Source organism: Nymphaea colorata, chromosome 5 (genome assembly GCF_008831285.2).
Source record: "Nymphaea colorata isolate Beijing-Zhang1983 chromosome 5, ASM883128v2, whole genome shotgun sequence".
In the NCBI taxonomy this organism is placed as follows: Eukaryota; Viridiplantae; Streptophyta; class Magnoliopsida; order Nymphaeales; family Nymphaeaceae; genus Nymphaea; species Nymphaea colorata.
This window is the reverse complement of record NC_045142.1, coordinates 19,847,898-19,869,571: the sequence shown is the minus strand read 5'-3', so window position 1 is coordinate 19,869,571 and position 21,674 is coordinate 19,847,898. Positions and strand designations below refer to the sequence as shown.

The window sequence follows — 21,674 nt, the reverse complement described above, 5'->3', positions numbered from 1 at the left end:
TGCTTTAAGTTAGCATAATGGCCATGGAATGTGCCTACACCTTATTGTAACATAACGAGCAGCCACTCATTTATTTTCTACATTTAGTTTTCCAAAGAAAGACCAGCCTGATCCGTTTGGTGTCCTTTGACCGGACCGGGCACAGGCCCTGTACTGACAACACGAACCAATATCACTGGACAAGGTAGGGGTGTAAAAAAGGAGGCCCAGGCTATCGCCAAAAAGAACTCATGGGTGGCTGACCGACACTCTCTCTCTCTCTCTCTCTCTTGTGTGTGCCTGTGAATATATATATTTATACATATAAGATGATAAAAAAACATACCACTTACGTAAGGGACGGAAGCCAGGCCTATTAAATATCTTTTTTCGTAATTTAGCAGTATCTTCAAATATATTTGGTGATAAACATACATTAAGTTAGTTATTTTTTATTTTATTAATATACCATAATAATTAAGAAAGAGATGGCTCTTATCACATTAAAATTTTAATAGTAGAAAAAAACACTTCTTTTTATGAAAGTAATTTGAACTTGAACATTATTTAGATTAAATTAGTGTTTATAATGAACAAATTAGGAGATTCACATTTTGTTCAAAACACTTTTTAACACAAATATAAGAGGTCTGTTGGTTTTTGTTTGTGACCGAAGTAGTGCGTGTGTGTGTGTGTGTGTGTATATACATTGAAAATTATATATATATATATATATATATATATATATATATATATATAATTTTCAATGGCATTGCTATTTCTTTTATAAGGACCGTGGTGTAGGTACTGTGAATAGCATTAAAATAGGGAAGGGGAAGTTGGTCGATCAAACCAAGGCATATTTCAGATGTGGTTTCATTAGCATATCAGTCTTCTATATGCTTTTGTGGTGATGCTGATCTGTGTTGAAGTCGATGATATATGTGAGAGACTTCCTACATAAAAAAGGACCAAAAGTTGTGGAAACTCATTCTTCTGCTTGAAGAGTCATATTTAGCACTTGTTGGACATAATAAAAAGACGGTCAATTGCCTCTGATGTAACAGATTTTGATTTTTCTTGTTGTCATGGTATTCATAATTCATGTTCTTCTATAGCCACCATATTGCCATGGGAACACAATCTTCCAACTTCATATACGTATTTTGATTCGAGCCTTTTTATTCCACCTCCATGTCTGAGTCTCTTTCACCAAGTCCGAAACTGTAATATCAACGATGATAGAACTGTCATATCATGCAAACTAATGGTTCCTATTCAACAGGGTGGTTCCTCTCTTTTTTGACTTGTCTACCTCCGAAAGTGAAAATGTGGTGGAAAAAAGATACAAAGAAACAACTCCATGCCATTTGAGTTCTCTTGCATGTGTAGAATAGAGAGAGAGAGGGACAGAGAAAGAGATGGGTATTACATGTTTTATTCTTAGAGAGAGATGAGCTTACGGGTGCCCCCAAGTAATTTTATAGGAAATAAGTAGTTTTATGGGAAATGAAACATGAATTAAACAATTCTCCAACCTGTTAAGCCCAAAGAAAAAAAACACAAAAATACAATTGGCCTCATAGATGGCTCATTTTTTGAAATTATTGGGTTGTATTGATATGGTAGAAACTTTTGGTAAAATGGATTTAGGTTAAGGATTTATGACTTACCCATTGAGTGACTTTGCCACCAGATATTTCCAAAATGAGTACTACCATGTCTGGATTCAATAGATATGTTGTTATTTCAGGCTTCCTTATCCTTTTAAGGCAAGGTCTATGGTAAAGAAAATCCAATGCCTTTTTGGTCCACTTTTGGAAATTGTAAACAAAAGCAAGACCTAGAAACGAAATGTTTTTTCTTTCTTTGTCCATCCTTTCCTCACTTTCTCCTTTCCCTTTCCATTCTAGCCATCATCCAAAGCATTTGGATGATGAATTTTTGCCAACCAAACATATTTTTCAAAAATGTGGACTAATGTGTGGGCCTCTTTAAATTCAAATTTGGATGATGAATTTTTGCCAACCAAACATGTCAGTTATAATTCAAATTTGATAATAAAATATTCAAGGCATGACATGATGGGTGGCTAAGTCTTTGGTGCCAAAGTCCCCCCTCTCGATTGATTTGGGGAGTCAAGGCACATTCATTAATTTTCAGTACATATAGCCCGTTTTCTTGAGTTTCCACACCAATCTTCCACTTCAATATAGGGTCCTGCAATACATTGTTAGTGGGGGAGAAAATAACTTGGCAATTTAAATCTTTAACAATTTTTGAAACGGACAACAAGTTACTTGAGAGATCAGGCACATAAAGCACTTTAGATTTAACACCATTTCTATGAAAATCTAACTCTTCTCCTTGAACAAGCATTGAGGAGCCATTCGCAGTAACATGATTTTTTTTATAGGCATTGAAGAATAATTACTAAGGTTATGGCAGTTCATAGACATATGATCACTAGCTCTAGAATCGATTATCCAATAATCAGACTTGAGGGAAATAAGAGCATTACCAGTAACACTTGTTGATGTTGCAGTAGCATTTTTCTGCTCTTTACCATGATGATCCTTGACATTTTTAAGTAGTTCACTTATTTTTTCCAGCAGCTGAGCAAGATCCTAAGTATCCAAAGTTTTGGCTGTAACTTTGGTTATGGCAGTGGTGCTTTCTTTTTCTTTTTTTCTTTTTTTTTTTGGCCTCATGGTGGTTGGTTTTTCATGGAGGAACCAACACCTTTCCTTTTTACAATGAGAACATAATCGTCGTGGACAGTTCTTCCACTTGTTTTCACTGTTTTTATCAACTCCATAGAAAGCAACCTATACATTACCAGAGTTGTCCTTTGGAGGATCAAAATTTTGAAGCATTACCTTTTTTCTAGATTCATCTCTTATAAGAATAGAACAAACAATGGGAAGAGAACGAAGTTCCAGGGACATTAAAATCTGGCTTCGGATGGGTTCATACTCTGGGCCAAGAGTCACAAGAAGTACAAAAAATTTCTTTTGTTCACGTTTTTTTTCTCTGGATCAAAGAGTAGCAGACATATCCATAAGATAGTCAAGTTCATCCCACATACCTTGTATGTTGCCTAGGAGATTGCTGAAATTTTTGTTTTGCTTCCTAAGATCCCAAATGACTTGAGAGAGTTGATACATATGAGCAAGGTCATTTTTCTCACTATATGGTTCCTTCACCTTCCTCCAAATTTGGTGAGCAGTTTCTACGAAGTAAAATCCTTGAGTGACCTTAGGCACCATAGAGTTAATCAACCAAGACATTGTGAGATGATTGGTGGATCGCCATTCTCTGTAAGTTGGATCTGTTTCAGCAGGTTTTGGAAGATCTTCAGTAACAAAATTCAGCTTGCCTGTGCCACTCAAATAGAGCATCACAAATTTGGACCAAGCTAAATAGTCGCTGCCAATTAAAAGTACAGAAGTAATTTTGTTTGTAGGGCTTGGTTGCTCCTACACGATAATTTCTTCCACCACTTTGCTGGTGGTTCGAAAGCTTGAGTCTTCTGTCATGATGAAATGAGCAAGATCAAGCACCAGGAGATAAGCAAAATGTGCCAAGAATGAAAGTCAATGCTCTGATACCATGTTGAAATGGGATAAAGAAAGAGAACCAAGAAACAAACACTGATTTTTATGTGGTTCGGTCCATAGACATACATCCACGATGAATGCTAGAGCAGTTGCTCCTTTGGTTTTCCCTGTTTCCTTATTTTCTTTCTTTGCTTTACAAGTATATATACGATACATGAGGAAAGCAAAAGACAATGCATACGATCATTGGTACACTTTACATACAAAACACAAAATTATCGAGGAAAGAATGTCAGTAACGTATATTGCAGCAATTTTTCCAATGTTCAAATCGATTTCAATAAGGCAAGAATGAGAATGATCCATTGAGCATGGTGCGCTAGATGTAACACCCACTTTCAACATCATGAAATTCATAATTCCTCTTCTGATGTAACAGATTTCGACCTTTCTTTATCCGTTTCCCTCTTTCTCTCTCACAATCTGTCGACCCCTCTTTATCTATCAATCTCGCTTTGTCACTTTTACCTTCTCCTCCGCCTTCTTGGTTCAGAGAATGCCAGATCGTGTGCTCTTTCCTCTCCACAATGAAACCCAAAGATTTCCCACTAAAAGTGTCTATCTCTCATTCTCGATTGCTCGACCAAGAAGCCATTTAATGCCAACGCCATCACCTCATTGCACAAACCCAACATGCCCATCGCATCGTGCAGGGTCTCCACCTTCCCCATCAGTGACCCAACTTGCAGTCTGAATGGCATCATCTCTTCTACCCCAACCAGCAGCCTCCAAGACCTCACCACAACCCGCAGTGCACCACCATCACTCTTCATCTCCTATCTGCCCCCCAACCTGTTGTCCACTGTCAAGCTTGTAGTAGGTGCATGTGGAGAGTAAATGTCTATTTTGAGGTTGAAGATTCATAGTAATTAAAAACGAGCAAAAAAGAGTCGCACAATCATCCCCTGCTGCTGCTCAATGGATTAATTTGGTAGAAAGAGATGGATAATCCTCCTCTATTCTTCTTCTACTTACCAGATGATCATTCTCCAAATAGGTCGATTTGAAGCCTTGCAACCAGAAACAATCTATTCATGCAAATGTTTAATCATAGTGTTTCTCTCCCTGCAAAGAGCTGATCTCTTTCTTGCACAATAACACTGCGATCATTTTGCACAAGAGAAGATCTATGGGGATTGTCAGGCATTTCTTCATATTCATGTTGGTAGAACTTCTTTATTATTTTCTCCTAGTGATTGGACAGTTGACCTCTTTTTTTTTTCTTTTGCTTTGAGAAAGAGTGAAACTAGAGATGGGGATCGTTTTTCACCATTTTTTCTTATGTTATCTTAGATTGTCAATTTTCTTTATCCATTTTCCTTTGTCTTAATAAAAGAAAAAATAATTAACATGACATGGAAAGCATGAGGCAGGGGATTGAAACCTACACATCAGGCCGCCTTGATCCAAGACAATCCATTTTCAATCAACATGAAAAAGTTTGTATTATAATTTCTGTAAAAACTTTTCAAGGAAGTAAGCGATAGGGTGGTTCTACGCCGAAGTTTTCAAATTTCATATACTAAATCTCTAAGATCAGTGCTGATGAGGAGACCAATTTGTTGACATGTTTGCATTCCCAAAATTTACTTTGATTTTTGAATTGCTTCAGCAATATAAAATTTTATTTTTGAAATGAGAGAGAGGGAATCACCCGTCTGTATGAAGATTGATTGTTCTCGGGATGTTTATGAGGATAACCAATCCAATGGCTATACTTATTCTTGATGCATTTCACTTTTGCTTAAAAATCTTTTTCATTCTAAATATGGTGTGGTGTTTGGAGAAAATGTTGAAGATTTGATGTTTCAAATTTTTGAGAAAGTTTTAAAGAATCATTTAAGAGCATAATCCATTTTGATTTGAGAAATTTTGAATTGAGAAATCTTTGCAAATATTATTTGGAAACCTATGGAAGATAATATGGGTATTTTAAAGATCATTTTTTAATGATGATTTAGTGTCCTCTTAAGAACTTAAGTAAATTTAAGATTTTCCTCTAATTCGGTATTACATCGCTAGAGCTTCATTTCATGTTACTTAAATTCTTTTAGAGAAATGCATGTGATTATTTGTGAATTTCCCAAGTGCATGTGAATGTATGAATGGATTGAACTTATATAATTGGAAGCAAATCCTTCATTCCTACTATAACATTTATCTAAAAGCATTTTTACCATCACATACATGTAAGTTTCCCACTTTTATTTACATAATTGTCTTCAATATTCTTATGAAGAGAGACAAATTTTTGAAAATGGAATGAGGTTGTAGACTATCAAGCATGATTCTAGTATTAGATCATTAATTGAGTTTTGGTCTCAATGAAGTTGATAAACAAATATTAAAATCCTAGACCTTAGGGAAGAGGTGTTTGAGAAAATGTGTTTGAAATGTTTGAGAAAATGTGTTTGAAAAAATTGAAAGAAATGAAAAGAAAATAAAGAAGAAATGATTCTTATAATGTCTTAATTTTTAAAAGAGAGAGGTGCATATATGTATACATATATATAGTCACATGTATACATATGTGAAAACTTATAAAAGAAAGATTTTAAATCTAATAGAAAGAGAGAGGTAGAAGAAGATTTTTTTTAGAGGTAGAAAATAAAATGCACATATAAATTCATTTATATGTATACGTATATAAAAAATTGTAAAAGAAAATGTTAAACTATAGGGAAAAGAAGACAAAGAGAGGTAATTATGTGTACGTTGGTAGAAGAAGTTTTTTTTTAGAGAGAGAGATTTTAGATAGAGAAAATGAAATGCACATATAAATTCATTTATATGTATACGTATATAAAAAATTGTAAACAAAAATGTTAAACTATAGGGAAAATAAGCCAAAGAGAGGTAATTATGTGTATGTATAAGTATATGACACGTATATACACATATGCCTTTATGAATGTTGAAATCAAGAAATAACTTGAAAAATATCCGACTTCGGTTTTTCTATATAAGTCGATGAGGAACTTGGGCTCATGCAAGAGGCTAAATTAAGTTTCCGAAGCCTCATTGAAGATGGTTCTTGCTTTCAAAATTCTTTTGGAAACATGAATCCAAATATTTTTATACGTGAGCATAAATAATAATCATTTAATCTATTACAAGGAAATGGAGAGCAGCATAAAAAAACTCTTATTGGGATCCATATTTGGGTGATTTCAGGAGGATGCATTTTTTAACATGTACACTGAAGGGCTTTTTCAGGTTGGACAAATCCTAACATCAAAATCAACATAATAATGAAGAAATTCCAACCCAAACACTCATTCTTATTGTTTATTTGCATATTAATTAAAAAAATTAGTTTACTATGCATGAACATCATCTCAAACATGAACAATTAACAACATGAACGATTGACAAAGTCCTATCATGTAAATTAATCATTTCAATTCAAAGTGAAAGTGTGGTGGAAGAATGAAATAACGTGACAGCTCTATGCCATTTCAGTTCTTATGCATGTCTAGAGAGAGAGAGAGAGAGAGAGAGAGAGAGAGAGGGAGCGAGAGCAAACAGAAAGATGGGAATTCCTTCCGGCAATAGCTAGTGTTGATCGACGATCATGAAAATTCATGAGGACCGTGGTGTAGGTACTGTGAGTAGCTTTAAAATAGGGAAGGGAAGTTGGTCGATCAAGGCAGGGCGTCTTTCAAATGTGGTGTCATTAGCATTTCAGTTTTCTACATGCTTTTGTGGTTGATGCTGATTTGTATTGAAGTTGGTGATATACGTGAGAGACTTCCTACATGAAAAAGGATGAAAAGTAGTGGAAACTTGTTATTTTGCTTGAGGAGTCATATTTAGCACTTGGTAAGTCCTATAAAAAAGACGTCAATTGCTTCTGATGTAACAGATTTGGATTTTTTCTGGTTGTCATGGTGTTCATAATTCCTGTTCTTCCATAGCCACCATATTGCCATGGGAAACACAATCTTCCAACTTCACATACGTATTTTGATTTGAGCCTTTTTATTCCACCTCTTAAGTCTGCGTCTCTGCCACCAAGTCTGCAACTTTAATATCAAGGATGATTGAACTGTCATATAATGTATATTAATGGTTCTATTCAACAGGGTGGCTCCTTTTTTTTTGGCTTGTCTTCCACTGAAAGTGAAATGTGGTGGAAGAAAGAAACAAAGTGACAGCTCATGCCCTTTGAGTTCTCTTGCATGTAGAGATAAAGACAAAGAGAGGGAGAGAGGAAAAGAGATGGGAATTACATGTTTTATTCTTATTTTAAATAGTAGTTTGTGCTGCCGAGTGGGAGAGAGAAATTAGTTAAACTGGCACCCCCAAGTAATTTTATAGGAAATGGAACATAGATTAAACAATGTGCAAACTGTTAAGCTCAAAGAAATAAGACACAAAAATACAATTGGCCTCATAGATGGCTCATTGTTTGAAATTATTGGGTTGTACAAAAGGGTGAGCAATAAGCTGAGTACTGTTCGCACCACACCCCTTTCTCAAAGGGGGTCGAAATGCGAATCAGCAAAGTTCTTTAAAAATTGAGGTTTTGAAGAAAATATTTTAAGAAAAAGGGATCCGCTCGTCGCTACGAGGTCCAACCGTTCCTGCCACCTTTAACAGGGGTAATTGGACCAAGGACGAAGGATCACTTGCATCATGCACGAGTTATTGATGCAAATCCTATATACTTGTGCATTGAGATTTTAGATTCCAGAACCAAAATTCAATTTGAATATAACAGGACCATGTGTTGGTAGAATGAAGTCCACCATCTATCCTTTTGTCCTAGATCATCATGTCTAGTTCACTATGGTTAAGCAAGCCAAGTTTTGTCAAGTTGTGTTGAACGTTATCAAGTCTTATCAATCTCATTATCCTTTCAATTTGCAATCAAAATTTGTTATTTTGGCATTTATATAAATTATCTCTCATCAATTCAAATCCTAACATTTTTAATTTTTCTTCTTACAAAGTGAACATCTGTTTTATAGTTGAGACTAGAGGCCAATAAAGAAGGAGGATGGAAATGGAACCAGAATAAGCTTTCATGGGAGACAAGGAACAAGAATCCTCTTCAGAAACACTTCCCAAGACAAAAGCAAATGATCCGAAATATGAATAATATATGAAATTCCAGAGATACATTATCTTGTTTAATGAAGAGCAAGCCCAGGCAGAGAAAGCCAAGAAGAAAGGGAAGAAAATGAAGAAAACTTCATCGAACAGTTTTGATTCTTCTGAAGATGCTACCATAGAATCCAGTAGTAAGGAAGAACGAAAGACTCCCTAGAAAAAGAAGAAAGCGGAATCCTAGAAAGAAAAAATTTAGGAAGTTGAAAAGAAGTTGAACAAAGTTCAACTTAAAGGCAAGAACAAAAGGAATTTCACCTGCAAAGATTTCTATGAAAGTTTTGAAAACGATAAGCACATAACAAATTTATCAAATTTGATGGCCATGGAGACCTAAAGGCACATTTGGCCATCTTCTTCGCGGAATGCTATAAATTTTGCTACAATCATAAAGCTCTCTTTCAATGCTTCGAAAGGAGTTTGGAATGAATTGCAGCAGTGGTACTGGGAGCACATCAATCCAACTGAATTGAAAAATTTTGACAAACTAATCAATCATTTCATCAACAATTTGACACAACCACTGAGGAGCCTCATTTCTAATGCTCCAATTAAATCTTTCATTGATCTTACTAAAAGAGCAGAATGCAATGAAGTAGGGATTGAAAATGGAGTTTTTGATGTTGTCATCCCAATAAAGGTTAGAGAAGATATAAAGAAGAACAACAAGAGTCAAAATGCTCCAGCCAACAATATATCCAATGCCACCACCATAAAAAAAAGAAAGGGCATACTATTCTGAGAATAATGGAGTAGCGGACAAAGTAGCAGTAGCAACGGCCCTAAGAACAAACATCCAAGATTGAGACACGACAAAAAATTCACCCTATTAGAACATAGTTACGAAGACAAAGAACAGTTCTACAAATTTCATCGTGCTCTAGGACACAATACAAAAGATTGTCTTGTGCTCAAAAATATTGTGCAACATGTAGACAACATAGAAATCATCAAGGAGTTTAGTGAACAACTGGATATCCTCAAAACATGAGAAAGGACCAGTTGCAATGGTCAGGTTTTCAACAAATCATCAAGTCATGGTGGCAAACAAAAGGGATTAAGCATCCCTGCATTTTTTTGAGTTACTTTTCAATCATGACAAATGATCCTTCAATCCACAAACTAGACCAGCAAACAAAACAGTCAAACAAAGGTCGATCAAAAGTCACAAATATGAGATCTTGAACCCTTGGAAGCCATTTTCAAGAAGGAAGGAATTAACCATAACTGGAGAAATGAATGGGCTTTTGGACTATACAGAAATGGTCTAACAACATTTTCCAATAAAGATCTACCAAATGAAGGCGCATTGCATAATGATGCCTTGCACATAGTGGTAGAAACAAGGGGCACCAAAGTCTCTGATGTCATAATCGAGGGAAGAGCAAGCCTGAACATTTGTCCACAATAGACTACATTAGGCATAAAGCATGCCGACTATACCCCATCATCAGTTTTCATTCATGGATATGATGGAATAGGACAACCTTGCATATGAACTATATGTCTGGATATGAATATCTCTGAGACGTATAATCAGGTTTTATTTGATGTGGTGGTTATAAAACTCTCATTCAATCTGCAGACCATGGATCTGTATTACCAATGCGGTTCCTTATACTCTACATCAGTGCATTAAGTGGACTCACAACATGAATACGATAATAATTTATGTAGAGGACAGGCAAAATCATCTTGTGCATCCATTGATTCTAGTACCAATACATTCAATTAAGGTACTTAGTATTCGAGTATGCAAAGTAGAAAAAATATCCCAAGGTGTTAGCAAATTGGCTATTCAGAAGACAAAAAAACAAAATGTGGGTGAAAAAAGCTACCATGCTTGAAACAAGTTACAGAAGTCATTCATTATTCAAAAATTTCAGCCAGAATGAGAAAGGATTAGATTTACTCATATGCTATGACTATCAGCCATTCACTGGCCTTGGCAAACATGAAAATGAAATCTTGGAGTCGATTACCTTGACAAGACAATGAGGCACTCAAGCCCTAGGATGTCAAAGTTATGAAAAAGTGGCTGTCGAAGAAGGATTCAAGCATGTATCTTTCGTCAAGAGCAATAGGCCTGTTCACCATCAATCTGAATTAACAAATCTACTATCATTTTGTCATCTAGTCATTATTTTGTCATTTTGTTGTCATTGTACTCTAATAGACCACGTGTCTTTATTCTGTAATACCTTCAAATATGCAATATGTCATTAGGATGGCACCTGAGGATCAAACGTCACTTCAAGGATGTAAATCCAAGACTCACCGAGGCGGGATGGTGTACCAAGTGAGAGTTTCATGAGATACTCGCCGGAGCCAGGCATCACGGGGCTAGAGATCATGCTGGTGGTTTTGGCAAATAGTGAAGCGATGCGGCGGCAGTGCAACATGGAGCTCAAAGCGAACTGTTTGGCTCGTTGGGCTAGAGTGAATGAAAGGTCATAGAGAGGAGAGAGTGATGAGTCTCGATGAATGAGGTCTATGGAGAAGCCAAGAGGTTTGGAAGCAAATATGCTGGTAGGGCTAGGGAGCACTGCAAGTAGGAGCAGCTGGAGGAGAAGGCGGGATGCTGAGGAGAAGGCAGCCATGGTGAGCACTAAAAGGTTGCCGTATTAAGGAGAAATGCGTAGATATTTATGATGGAAGTTATAGTTAAGGTCACTGCTGATTAAGGTGGGGACGTGGATTTGGAAATTGTGGAGAAAATAAACATGTGATCAAACTAAGTAACATATTCGTTGGTGTAATCAGTAACCATCACAATGGAGAAAAGTTGGTAGCATGTTACACTTAAGCAAAGCTCGTAGTGGTTGGTTGGACTTCCACAATTTCTTTTTCTGTCTTTTCATTGGACTCAGTCAAATCAAGATCTGAATATTAGTGTTGAAAACTTTGGATCACAAATATTGGAAAACTTTCCTTCACAAATATTTGAAGGACAGACACTTTAATGTATTATCAATGGTGACGGCAATAACCGGTGAATACGTTGCAAGAAGAGATTGTTTGAAGTTTTTGTCATTTGTGTTGCCCTTGTAAGGCACGGTAGTCCCTGCTCCAAAGCCCGTCCATTGACCAGCTTAAACCATCAAGCTTGAAGTGAAAATCTCTGTCCCATTCTCTCTCTACACATATACATAGATGTCTTTCTACCCTTATATATTATGGGCTTTCACCCGCTGATATTTCATCAGATTATTCAAAGTTACTCTGCTCACTCATGAGGGCCGATTGATTCACTATAATGAATGAATGAGAGAAAAATAAAAAGAAAAATGTGACGAGTATTTTTCTTATATATGATTAGTTTATATCTTTTTTTTACTTATTTATTTCTCAACCATCCATCACGATTGATTTAATGATCTTTATAAGTAAGAATACACACACACACACACAGATATATATATATATATATATATATATATATATATATATATATATATATATATATATATATATATATATATATATATATATATATATATATATATATATATATATATATATATATATATATATATATATATATATATATATATATATATATATACTGGATGTTCACTGGTCATCAAAAATTAAAAATCTGTCATTGAAAAAGTGTCGACTATTTATCTTGCAGCAATAGTTCACGATGCTTTGGTCATTATTTATCAAACTTCCAAGTTTCTCGTTTTACTCATCTGATGACATTGTCTTACATATTTGAATTACATATATAAAAGAACGTTTAAGAGTATCAGTAGCTTTTTTCCATGGTAACAGTGATTGGCAGGCATTACCTGACCACTAATAATATTTTATATTAACAAACTCATGCATTGAGTGATTTTTTTTCCACTCTCAAGAATGTAAAACATTCCATGTTTGGTTTGAGGTTGAACTTGCTTTCACATGCTTGGCCCATAAATATTATTAACCGACAAATTTTGGGTGGTGGCGAGCCCTCCGCTAGGCTAAAAGAATGAAAACTCAGCCGGATAAATCTTGACATCAGAGCATAATCTTGGACTCTTTCTCTTTATATGTTTGAACTCTTTTCCTTGAAAAGAGCAGTCGACCTTTTGGTTGTTGTTAGCTGATAGCCATTCTCTCGGGCCAGGTTACCTATAATAGCTTGTAGACATCTAAAATGGTCTATTGCTTCCACTGAAAGAGGATGTGAGCTCCTTCATACTTATCTTTTTGTTTTCTGTCGACAAATTGCATGGTACTTGCTATTTTATTATTTTACTTGCTGCAGGAAACTGTGTGAATATGGAATTACATCAAGAGCTATTTGACATGTATAGTAGATGCAGATCTGCTTACCAAAATAATGCCCTCTTTGTCTCCTTTTTAGCACATTAAAATGCACTTCGATCGCTGTTGATGAATAAGCACCATGTGGAAGACAATCAGCTATTTAGTGACACTCATTGGTATATATATATATATATATATATATATATATATGTATAGAGAGAGAGAGAGAGAGAGAGGGGGGAGAAAGAGAGAGAGGGAGAGGAAGAGAGAGCAGTCTGTAGTAAATAAAGATGTTCTCTGTTAAGCTGTGAGATTCTTACTCAACTTGGTAGTGCTAAATTTGTGCCATCAATTGCTTTTTGTATTGCATATTTGTGGTCTTACAGTTACATGAAATAAGTTAAAGCCACTATTACTTTGAGACTCTCATCTCCCCTTTGATGTGCACCAACTTTAAAGAGGAAAAAGGTTGGTTGCAGAGAAGGAAAAAAGAGAAGAGAAGAAAGAGAAAAGGTTGGTGACATAATGATGGGAAAATGATGAGATCGAAAAGTAAGTTTAAAAGAGACTGGCTAATCCAATTGTTTTTCTCTTTGTATTTCTTTTCTCGCTCATTGTACACACGTGTGTGTCTTTCTATTTGTTAATATCCCTGTTTACATCAAACCATAAGGTACGCTTTTTTTCTTACATGAAATGAAGAAATCGGACATGTGTCAAGAGACTTTGCCACATGCTGGCATTATAAAGCAAATAGACCGTCTTCTTTTTCTTATTTTACCTGTTTTGCTCTGGTAAACTTTCATCTTTCTTTTTTTGATTGCTGGCCTTCTTTTTCTCTTTCCTTTTTTTTTGGATTTTTAGTAAGTTAAAAAAAATATTACAGTTGTCTTGGTTGGACCAAAATTTCCTGATCTTTAATTTGTAAAACTGTGCCTAGTATGGTAGATATTTAACATTTCCTGCTACAGTCCAATCCAAAAGTAAATGCACCAAAGGCTGGATATATAACATCACCTAAAATTTTTTGCTTGAATCATCAGTTCCTGTTGATGTATAAGTGCATTTTGTCGACACACAAAAGTTTCAGAATTTCTGGGTTGTTTAGTTATAAATTAGTTTAGGTTGTGTTGTTTCATCTAGGATCTCAAATCTATGGATTTATGATCAAACCACCTACCCCCCTCCACTCATCTGACTTGAAATCCATAGTTGTTGACATGTAGCAAGGATTTAAAATCTATGTTACCGAAAATAAGGATCTCCCAAAACATACCTTTTTATGCAGCTTTGAATCTAAGATCTGAGGCTATCAACAGAACCTTAGGCTGGAAAAGTGAAATGACGGAATAGCAACTCTTATCGTTTAACTGTGTCTTGGAGATGACTAGTTAAATAAAAGCAGTTGGTGCAAGTGCAGTACTTGTGGAAATATCTGAAAAAATTAGTCATGATCATATATAGAGCAACCTGCAGTTAACAAGCTTTAATCTGCAAAATTTTTTATGAAGGAATATCATCAACCTTATTAAAGGAATACAAATTCGACTCACATCTTAATAGACCAATCTGCATATAATTAATAGACCAATCTACGTATAATTTCATCTGTTCATTTCATTTCAACGCTCCATAGTTTCAGGCAAAATACATGTATAAAAATGGTCGAATGGTGACTCTCACTATAAAGTTACCCAGCCATTTAACCAAAGCTGGCATCCATCTAGTGCAGATATTGGAGGGTTAACAAAAAAACTTGGAGAAAATATAAAAACTTAGACGACGAAAGATGAAAATGTCTATGTTTGTTTTCTCTTTGTTTTTTTCTTAGTCATCTGCTATGATAAATCAGATGGTCATGGTTAGATGGCTGAGTGACTCAAACAACTAGATCACCATTCAATCTTTCTATACGTAAAACACCTAACCACTTATATGGTCAGATGATATATTTGTGAGTGACAATTGCTTGACCACATACTTTAACAGCAAAATGTATCTTTTATGAAAGTTTTTAGCAACATAAAAAAAAAACAAAAGAATGTATGACCATATCGGTAGCTGATTCGTTTCAATTCTCTTTATCTTTCTCTCTCTCTCTCTCTCTCTCTCTCTATATATATATATATATATATATATATATATATATATATATATATGTATAAATCGCAACTCTCTGTGCTATTTAAAAATCTGAGAATCCTACTACTATTAATTGGATCTTATTTCGGTCACCAAACCAGACTATTAAGTCTATCGGATTCAGATATGTAACTGACAAAGAAGATCTATTGACATTCGCTTGCACTGAATTCCAATTATTCCATTACGCAATGTGGTTTGGACGAATATAATGTCACGTCATGATATTTCACAAGCAAATTCCTGAAATATTAATGCTGGTATATTCCCGAAATTCGCCCGTCTGCTGGTTACAACTTGCTTTATGTACTTCTCAAAATAATATTAAAACTTTTAAAAAATAATTGTATCTTTAATATCAAGTTGACCAGAATAATCTTATTTTTTACATTATTTAGAGATTCATATGCCCCAAGTTCCAACTTAGTTTGAGTCAACGCTGGCCTCACCTGGATAATCTTTGTCTGCAATCCGTCATCCAAGTATTATTGAAAATTATTAATTGGGCACGTGATGTACCTACCCCTTAAATTTTATTTTCTTTTTTTTGTCTTTTTTTTTAGTTTTGGTCTGACATGTTTGGTGTAAGAAAGCATGTCATCACAATGGTTGCGGCTGATGCCATGGCAACATAATGTTTATGACGAATACAATGTTTGATTTATACATGTTTTGTCATCCGCAATATTATATGCAGCACATTCGTTTGATTTTATACTTGTCATCTTTCGATATACATAATGAAAACCAGATTGCAATGATTACAATGTATTTTTTTCGATTTAACCTTACAGATATGATCTTAAGAAAACATGTATGAAATAAATCATTTTTTAAATTAATAAGTTATTGGGAAACATATAATAAATTGATCATTTAACTATCTGTAGATTTATAACAAGTCAAATTGAATGGCTTTCCTTATAGAGTGACGGAATTTTCACGCAAGATGGAGCAACCCTACTTTTAAAGGAATTTTTTGGCTTTCTTGCTTTCTTGAAACTACACAGTCGTTATGATGCTAAGAATTCATGAGCAGCTTTTGTCTATAGCAAGTAAATAAATGTGAGTCTCGCCATATGAAAGTATGTTCTTGGATGGTTTCGTGTTTAACTTCAAGAGACGTAGCATAGCACAGCATATCAGCATTAAAGTTTTAACGAAATAACGACACAAACCATAGACATTGTGTAGTTAAGTGGCAGATACAACAGTCAAAGAGCACATTGTGTTATGCGTCACAAAATTTCATGTCAAAGTGTTGGCACATTCCGTGCCCATTATGCTTACCTAAACCAGCTTATGTCGCAACAAATTCAACCAACACCCCATGGCCATTTCATCCGTAATAGTGTAGGCAATGGGACTTGTAGTGGTGGAGTTTTAGCTGTCACGATTACCTATTAGCAACAGAATTGTGAGTATCAGCGACTGTCAAAGCCTAGATAATATTCATAATTTCCATGTAGACATATATAACTTAACCTTAAAGCTTAAACGGAGGGGAAAACATTCTTAAAACGAAACACATACATTTATTGTACATGGAAAACTAACACCGTCGACTACATGTCACTCAGATCTTCCATTGACATAAAACACAATTAAGCAGCGTCCAAATCTGCCAATAGTAGACCAATACAGAGATCATCACAATAGAAACTATATATATATATATATATATATATATATATATTGTATTAGCCTTGGGTACATTCAGCTGGTGCAAGAGAAAGCAGCCTCTTCCCCAAATCATACTTCACATGCATGTTCGGCTGCACAACATTCCCGAAGATGGGCACCGCTCCGTCTTTAATGGCTAAGCAGGTGATTACACTTTCAACCATCCTAAAGATATTTGAAGGTGGCAGATTCCAGTCTGGATTGGTGAAATGAAAGGTCATCTCCGGCAACCCTTCATATGGATCACCATTATTCTCTACATGGTGACACAGATAATCCTGTTTAGCTGGATAGAAGCATTCATGGTTTATGACGTTAGCCACTGCATTTGCGACTTCATCATACACATCTTTTGCAAGATAAGTCAGTGTGGTACCCGAGTCTATAATGATCTGGCATCTCCCAACAATGCAGTCATCTGTGCACCACCAAATTGTATGTTGAGTCTGTTGTTTCCGATGCTTATGTCAATTAGGTTGAGCACATAATACGTGCCGTGAGGACCACCTGGTGCCATTGGCATTTCTTGAACCCCTTCCTGGCCTGAAAACTCTGCGTCCTTACCAGATTTGAGCTGTCTGACGTGATTTCATTGCTATTGGGAGGAAGACAGTAGGCAAATTTATCATCAATAGAAGAGCCAATCTGATTTACAAGTGAGAGAGGACCACCACCGAGGCCAACAAGGTCAGGAACTTCAAGCAAGGAGGGATTAGGAGGGCCATTCTGATGAACACAACCAGAGACAATTTCTGGAAGCTTGACGGTGCCAGCACCATTGTCAAACAAGAGCGTTTCCGAGGCCAGTATCACTTCTACGAAGGATTTGTCTTCATAGGAATATATGAATCCGCAAAGTTGGTTGATAGTGCAACCATGAATGGGCAGTTCCATGCAAGAGCTGGCAGAGCAGGTCTGGCTCTTGTAGGTGGATGACTGAAGTGGATCAAACATTGATGTTTGGCCGGAGCAGGAGTCACAAGGATGGCACATCATCCATATGAGGTCGCTAACAGTGACGAGAGTGGCCCAGTAGAGGTGGGATGGTGTACCAAGTGACATTTTCATGAGATACTAGCCGAAGCCTGGCATCACTGGGCTGGAGATCATGCTGGTGGTATTGGCAAACCGTGAAGCATTGCAGCGGGAGGACAGAGCCGCCTGCTTCGCTCGTAGAGCTAGAGTGGATAAAGGGTCATAGAGAGGTGACAGAGATGAGTCTCAATGAATGAGGTCTATAGAAAAGCCGAGAGGTTTGGAAGCGAATATGGTGGTAAGGTTAGGCAGTATTGCAAGCAGGAGCAGCTGGAGGAGGAGGCGGAATGGTAAGGAGGAGAAGAAGGCAGCCATGGTGAGGGCTAAATGGTTGCTGTATTAAGGAGAAATGTGTTGATATTTATAATGGAAGTCATAGTTAAGGTCGTGCTGACGAAGGGAAGGATTTGGATTTGGAAATTGTGGAGAAAAGAAACATGTGGCCGATCACAATGGAGAAAAGTTAGTAGCATCTTCCAATGGTTAAGCTTTGGTAAATCTCAAAGTGGCTTCTTGGACTTCCACAATTTTTTTTTTTGTGTGTCTTTTCATTTGACTGTTCACAATCAAGGTCTGAATATTAGTGTTGAAGAGTTTTCAGTCACAAACATTTGAAGACTCTCAAACACAAATATTTGAAGGAAGGATGCAGACACTTTAACATATTACCTAAGGTGACCGCAATAACAGCCGAATACGTTGGAAGAAGAGATTGTCCTAGTGGTATTTCAATTTTTTTTTTATCAGTGTTGCCTTTGTAAGGCAATAAGGCATGGTAGTCCCTGCTCCAAAACCTGTCAATTGACCTCCTTAAACCATGAACCTTGAAGTGGTTGAAAATGAAAATCTCTCTCCCACACGCTCCTCTCTCTATACATATATATGCAGACGCCATTCCACCCCATGATGTTACGGGCTCTCATATGCTGATAGTTCATCGGGCAGAGGATCATGCGCTGAGGGTTTGCAGGTATGCTATGGTCATTTTGGCCATATCATTCTATGCCTCTTTTATATTTTTATATATATAGCAGAAAATTAAATGGTGACTTTGATTCTTCAAAGTTAACGACTATTTGATTCATTATAATGAATGGACGACAGAATACTAAAAAGAAAAAAGTGAAAGGTATGTTCGTCATCTAATATTAGTTTACACTTTCTTTCTCTGCATCTTTATCTCAACCGTTAAGTGGGTGAATGTTGATATGGGCTGAATATATATATATATATATATATATATATATATATATATATATATATATATATATAGTGATCATATCTATTGAATGCTGGATCTTGACTGGTCCTTAAAAATTAAAAACCTGTCATTAAAAAAGTACCAACTATTTATCTTGCGGCAATAGTGCATGATGATTTTGCCAACTGTTTATCATACTTCCAGGCTTTTCATTTTACTCATCTGATAACATTATCTAGCATGTTTGAATGTTATATATATATAGATATACACACACACACGTACACACATATATATATATATTGCCACTAGAATTGCTTTGTTTGATGCTTCTAGTATGCTTTCTATCTGGAAAGATGCCTAACCTGACCCTACAAATAACAGACATTATCTATGTCTACAGATGACCTTGCACAATTATATGTGCTGATCTTCTAAACTTGTCATGATTCATTATTTATTTTCTGATGGTGAAATAAGTACATTTTATTTAGGATCTTGCTCACCTGACGCTAGGAAAGATCTCTATAGAATGTACTGATTTTTTTAATTGGTTCAGTCTTAACACAAAAAATAGGGTCGATTGAATGCTAGTTGGGTCTGGCCCGTGGCGATCATTTACCAAAGAAACATTCAATTTATGAGTCATTTGACCCAAATCATGAAAATGTTTAATTGATAACATAATTTTTCTGGTCTGACTAAGAAAAAAAAAGATGGCTATTCATTGTCAGACACTTCCAAGGTTTTGTTATCTAGCTAGCCATAGCTTCAACTTCATCCACATTTTCTTTTCCTTTCGTGCCTTCTCTGCCTGCAAATCAAAATAAAGTTCTTAATTAAGTACCAACTTCATCCATATTTTCTTTTCCTTTCGTGCCTTCCCAACCTGAAAATCAAAATAAAGTTCTTAATTAAATGTTAAAATTAATCATTATTAAAAATTAATTTCTATTTGAAGTATGACTTGGAAACAACCGGATTTCTATCAACCCATCCACCTACAATTTCTTGCCTTTCTGCACCAAATTTCCATATCAATTCTTCATATGGAACAACCTCCCTGACAGTAGTAGCTATATTTTCCTGCTCAATTTTTGCCAGCCCCCTTGACAACTGCTCTTTTGAGGGTCTTGTAAGCATATTGTATGGTAAGGTATTGTAAGCATATTGTAAATTTATTTTTGTAATTTGTTAGCAACTAAAAAAATCCTAAAAATAGCGATAATTCAGAAAAAATCTAGAAAAATGTTTTCTATATAAAAGAACTCATTACAATATCACACACATAATAAATATTCATAAATCTTCATCTATGGTCATAAAGATAACGACATGATTAAGATGATAAAAATTGAGGTCTTAAAGACTTACAATACATGTTTTACTGTTTTTACATCATATTATAAAACAATTAAAATAAGCAACCTATCTATTCATCTTCTTCACCTTTATTACAATATTCAAACTCATTTTGCTTCATTGTCTTCATCCCCTTCAAGTGGAACGTCCTCACCAGCATATGCAGGCTCACCTTCTTCAATGTTCAAAAGGAGTAGGCCACAATGAGGCCTCCATCCTTTCACATCAAATTCCTGAGATGATCACTACTGCTCAGAGTGTCATCGTCAAAATTCATAAGCAATTGCAAATTCCAAATAATGGCTATTAATGGTGCTAGGGTCACTCTCAAAAAGCATGTTTTTTCTTCCAGCAGCCACAATTCCTCATCTGTTCACTTCAAGCCTTCCAAGATAGTCAAACAAACTGAAACATTCATCTCCAAAATATTTTTATCGTATGACAAATGACAACTGCAATTTCCATGTGGTGAAACATGAAGAGGTAATCAGTAATCTGTGGCTCGAGGTGGTCTCCGTGGCAGAGCTACATCTGGTGTGGGCAATTACCGACATCAGCCTACAAATTTGGCCTTATTTACATATGTAAACATAATTGAATTTACTTTTTTTTTTCATATGAGTGCCCCTTCAAGTTTAAAATTTAATCTTAGAATGCCCCTCAATCAGAAATTTCTAGCTCGGACACTGGTGGTCTCCCTATCTATTAGTTCCTTTCGCATGAAAAACTGGACTTTACTTGTTAAACGATAGCATGACATTTTCAATTTGCAATCAAAATTGGAAATCATTGACGAGATGCAAGTATGAATGGTAAGAAATAATTTATGGAAACCATTATTGTAACTTATCAAGTTATTTAAGGGTCCCTATTAATAGGATGTAGGAAATCAATGGATTTCTTGGATGAAGGCCTTCACACATTTTAATGGTTGCATAGATAAACCCTGAGGTCATAAACATATTTTGTTTGCTTGGCCTTTTACATTAAGTACTCCATTGCTAAAGTTTATCTTTCATTATTAATTTTTAAGGTGATAAATTATTTAAAAGTCATTTAAGTAAAACATATATATATATATAATAAACGTTATGCTACATATAAAATAGGTTTATGCAACCCCTGGAATCCAGCCGTATAATTGAATCAAATATATTTTACTTGCATCATAAGTTCTAGAGTGTTTGGGGTCTTATTGCAAACCAACTTAAATTCTTTCTTCAACTTAAATTCTTTCCTTTTTTTTTCCGTAATGCAGTCTAAAGAAGCATGGTTTGAACAAT

General features: G+C 35.5%; 1 protein-coding gene across 1 annotated transcript; it reads right to left on the bottom strand.

Annotated features, from left to right (window-relative positions):
* Positions 1-17,264: 17,264 nt before the first annotated feature.
* On the bottom strand, positions 17,265-17,855 carry LOC116255233 (aspartic proteinase CDR1-like). Its single transcript, XM_031631013.1, has one exon. The coding sequence runs from the start codon at positions 17,853-17,855 to the stop codon at positions 17,265-17,267; it is 591 nt and encodes a 196-aa protein (XP_031486873.1).
* Between the last annotated feature and the right edge of the window lie 3,819 nt (positions 17,856-21,674).

Coding starts and splice junctions, on each gene's coding strand:
- LOC116255233 (XM_031631013.1), bottom strand. CDS start 17,855: ATGTCACTTGGTACACCATCCCACCTCTACTGGGCCACTCTCGTCACT.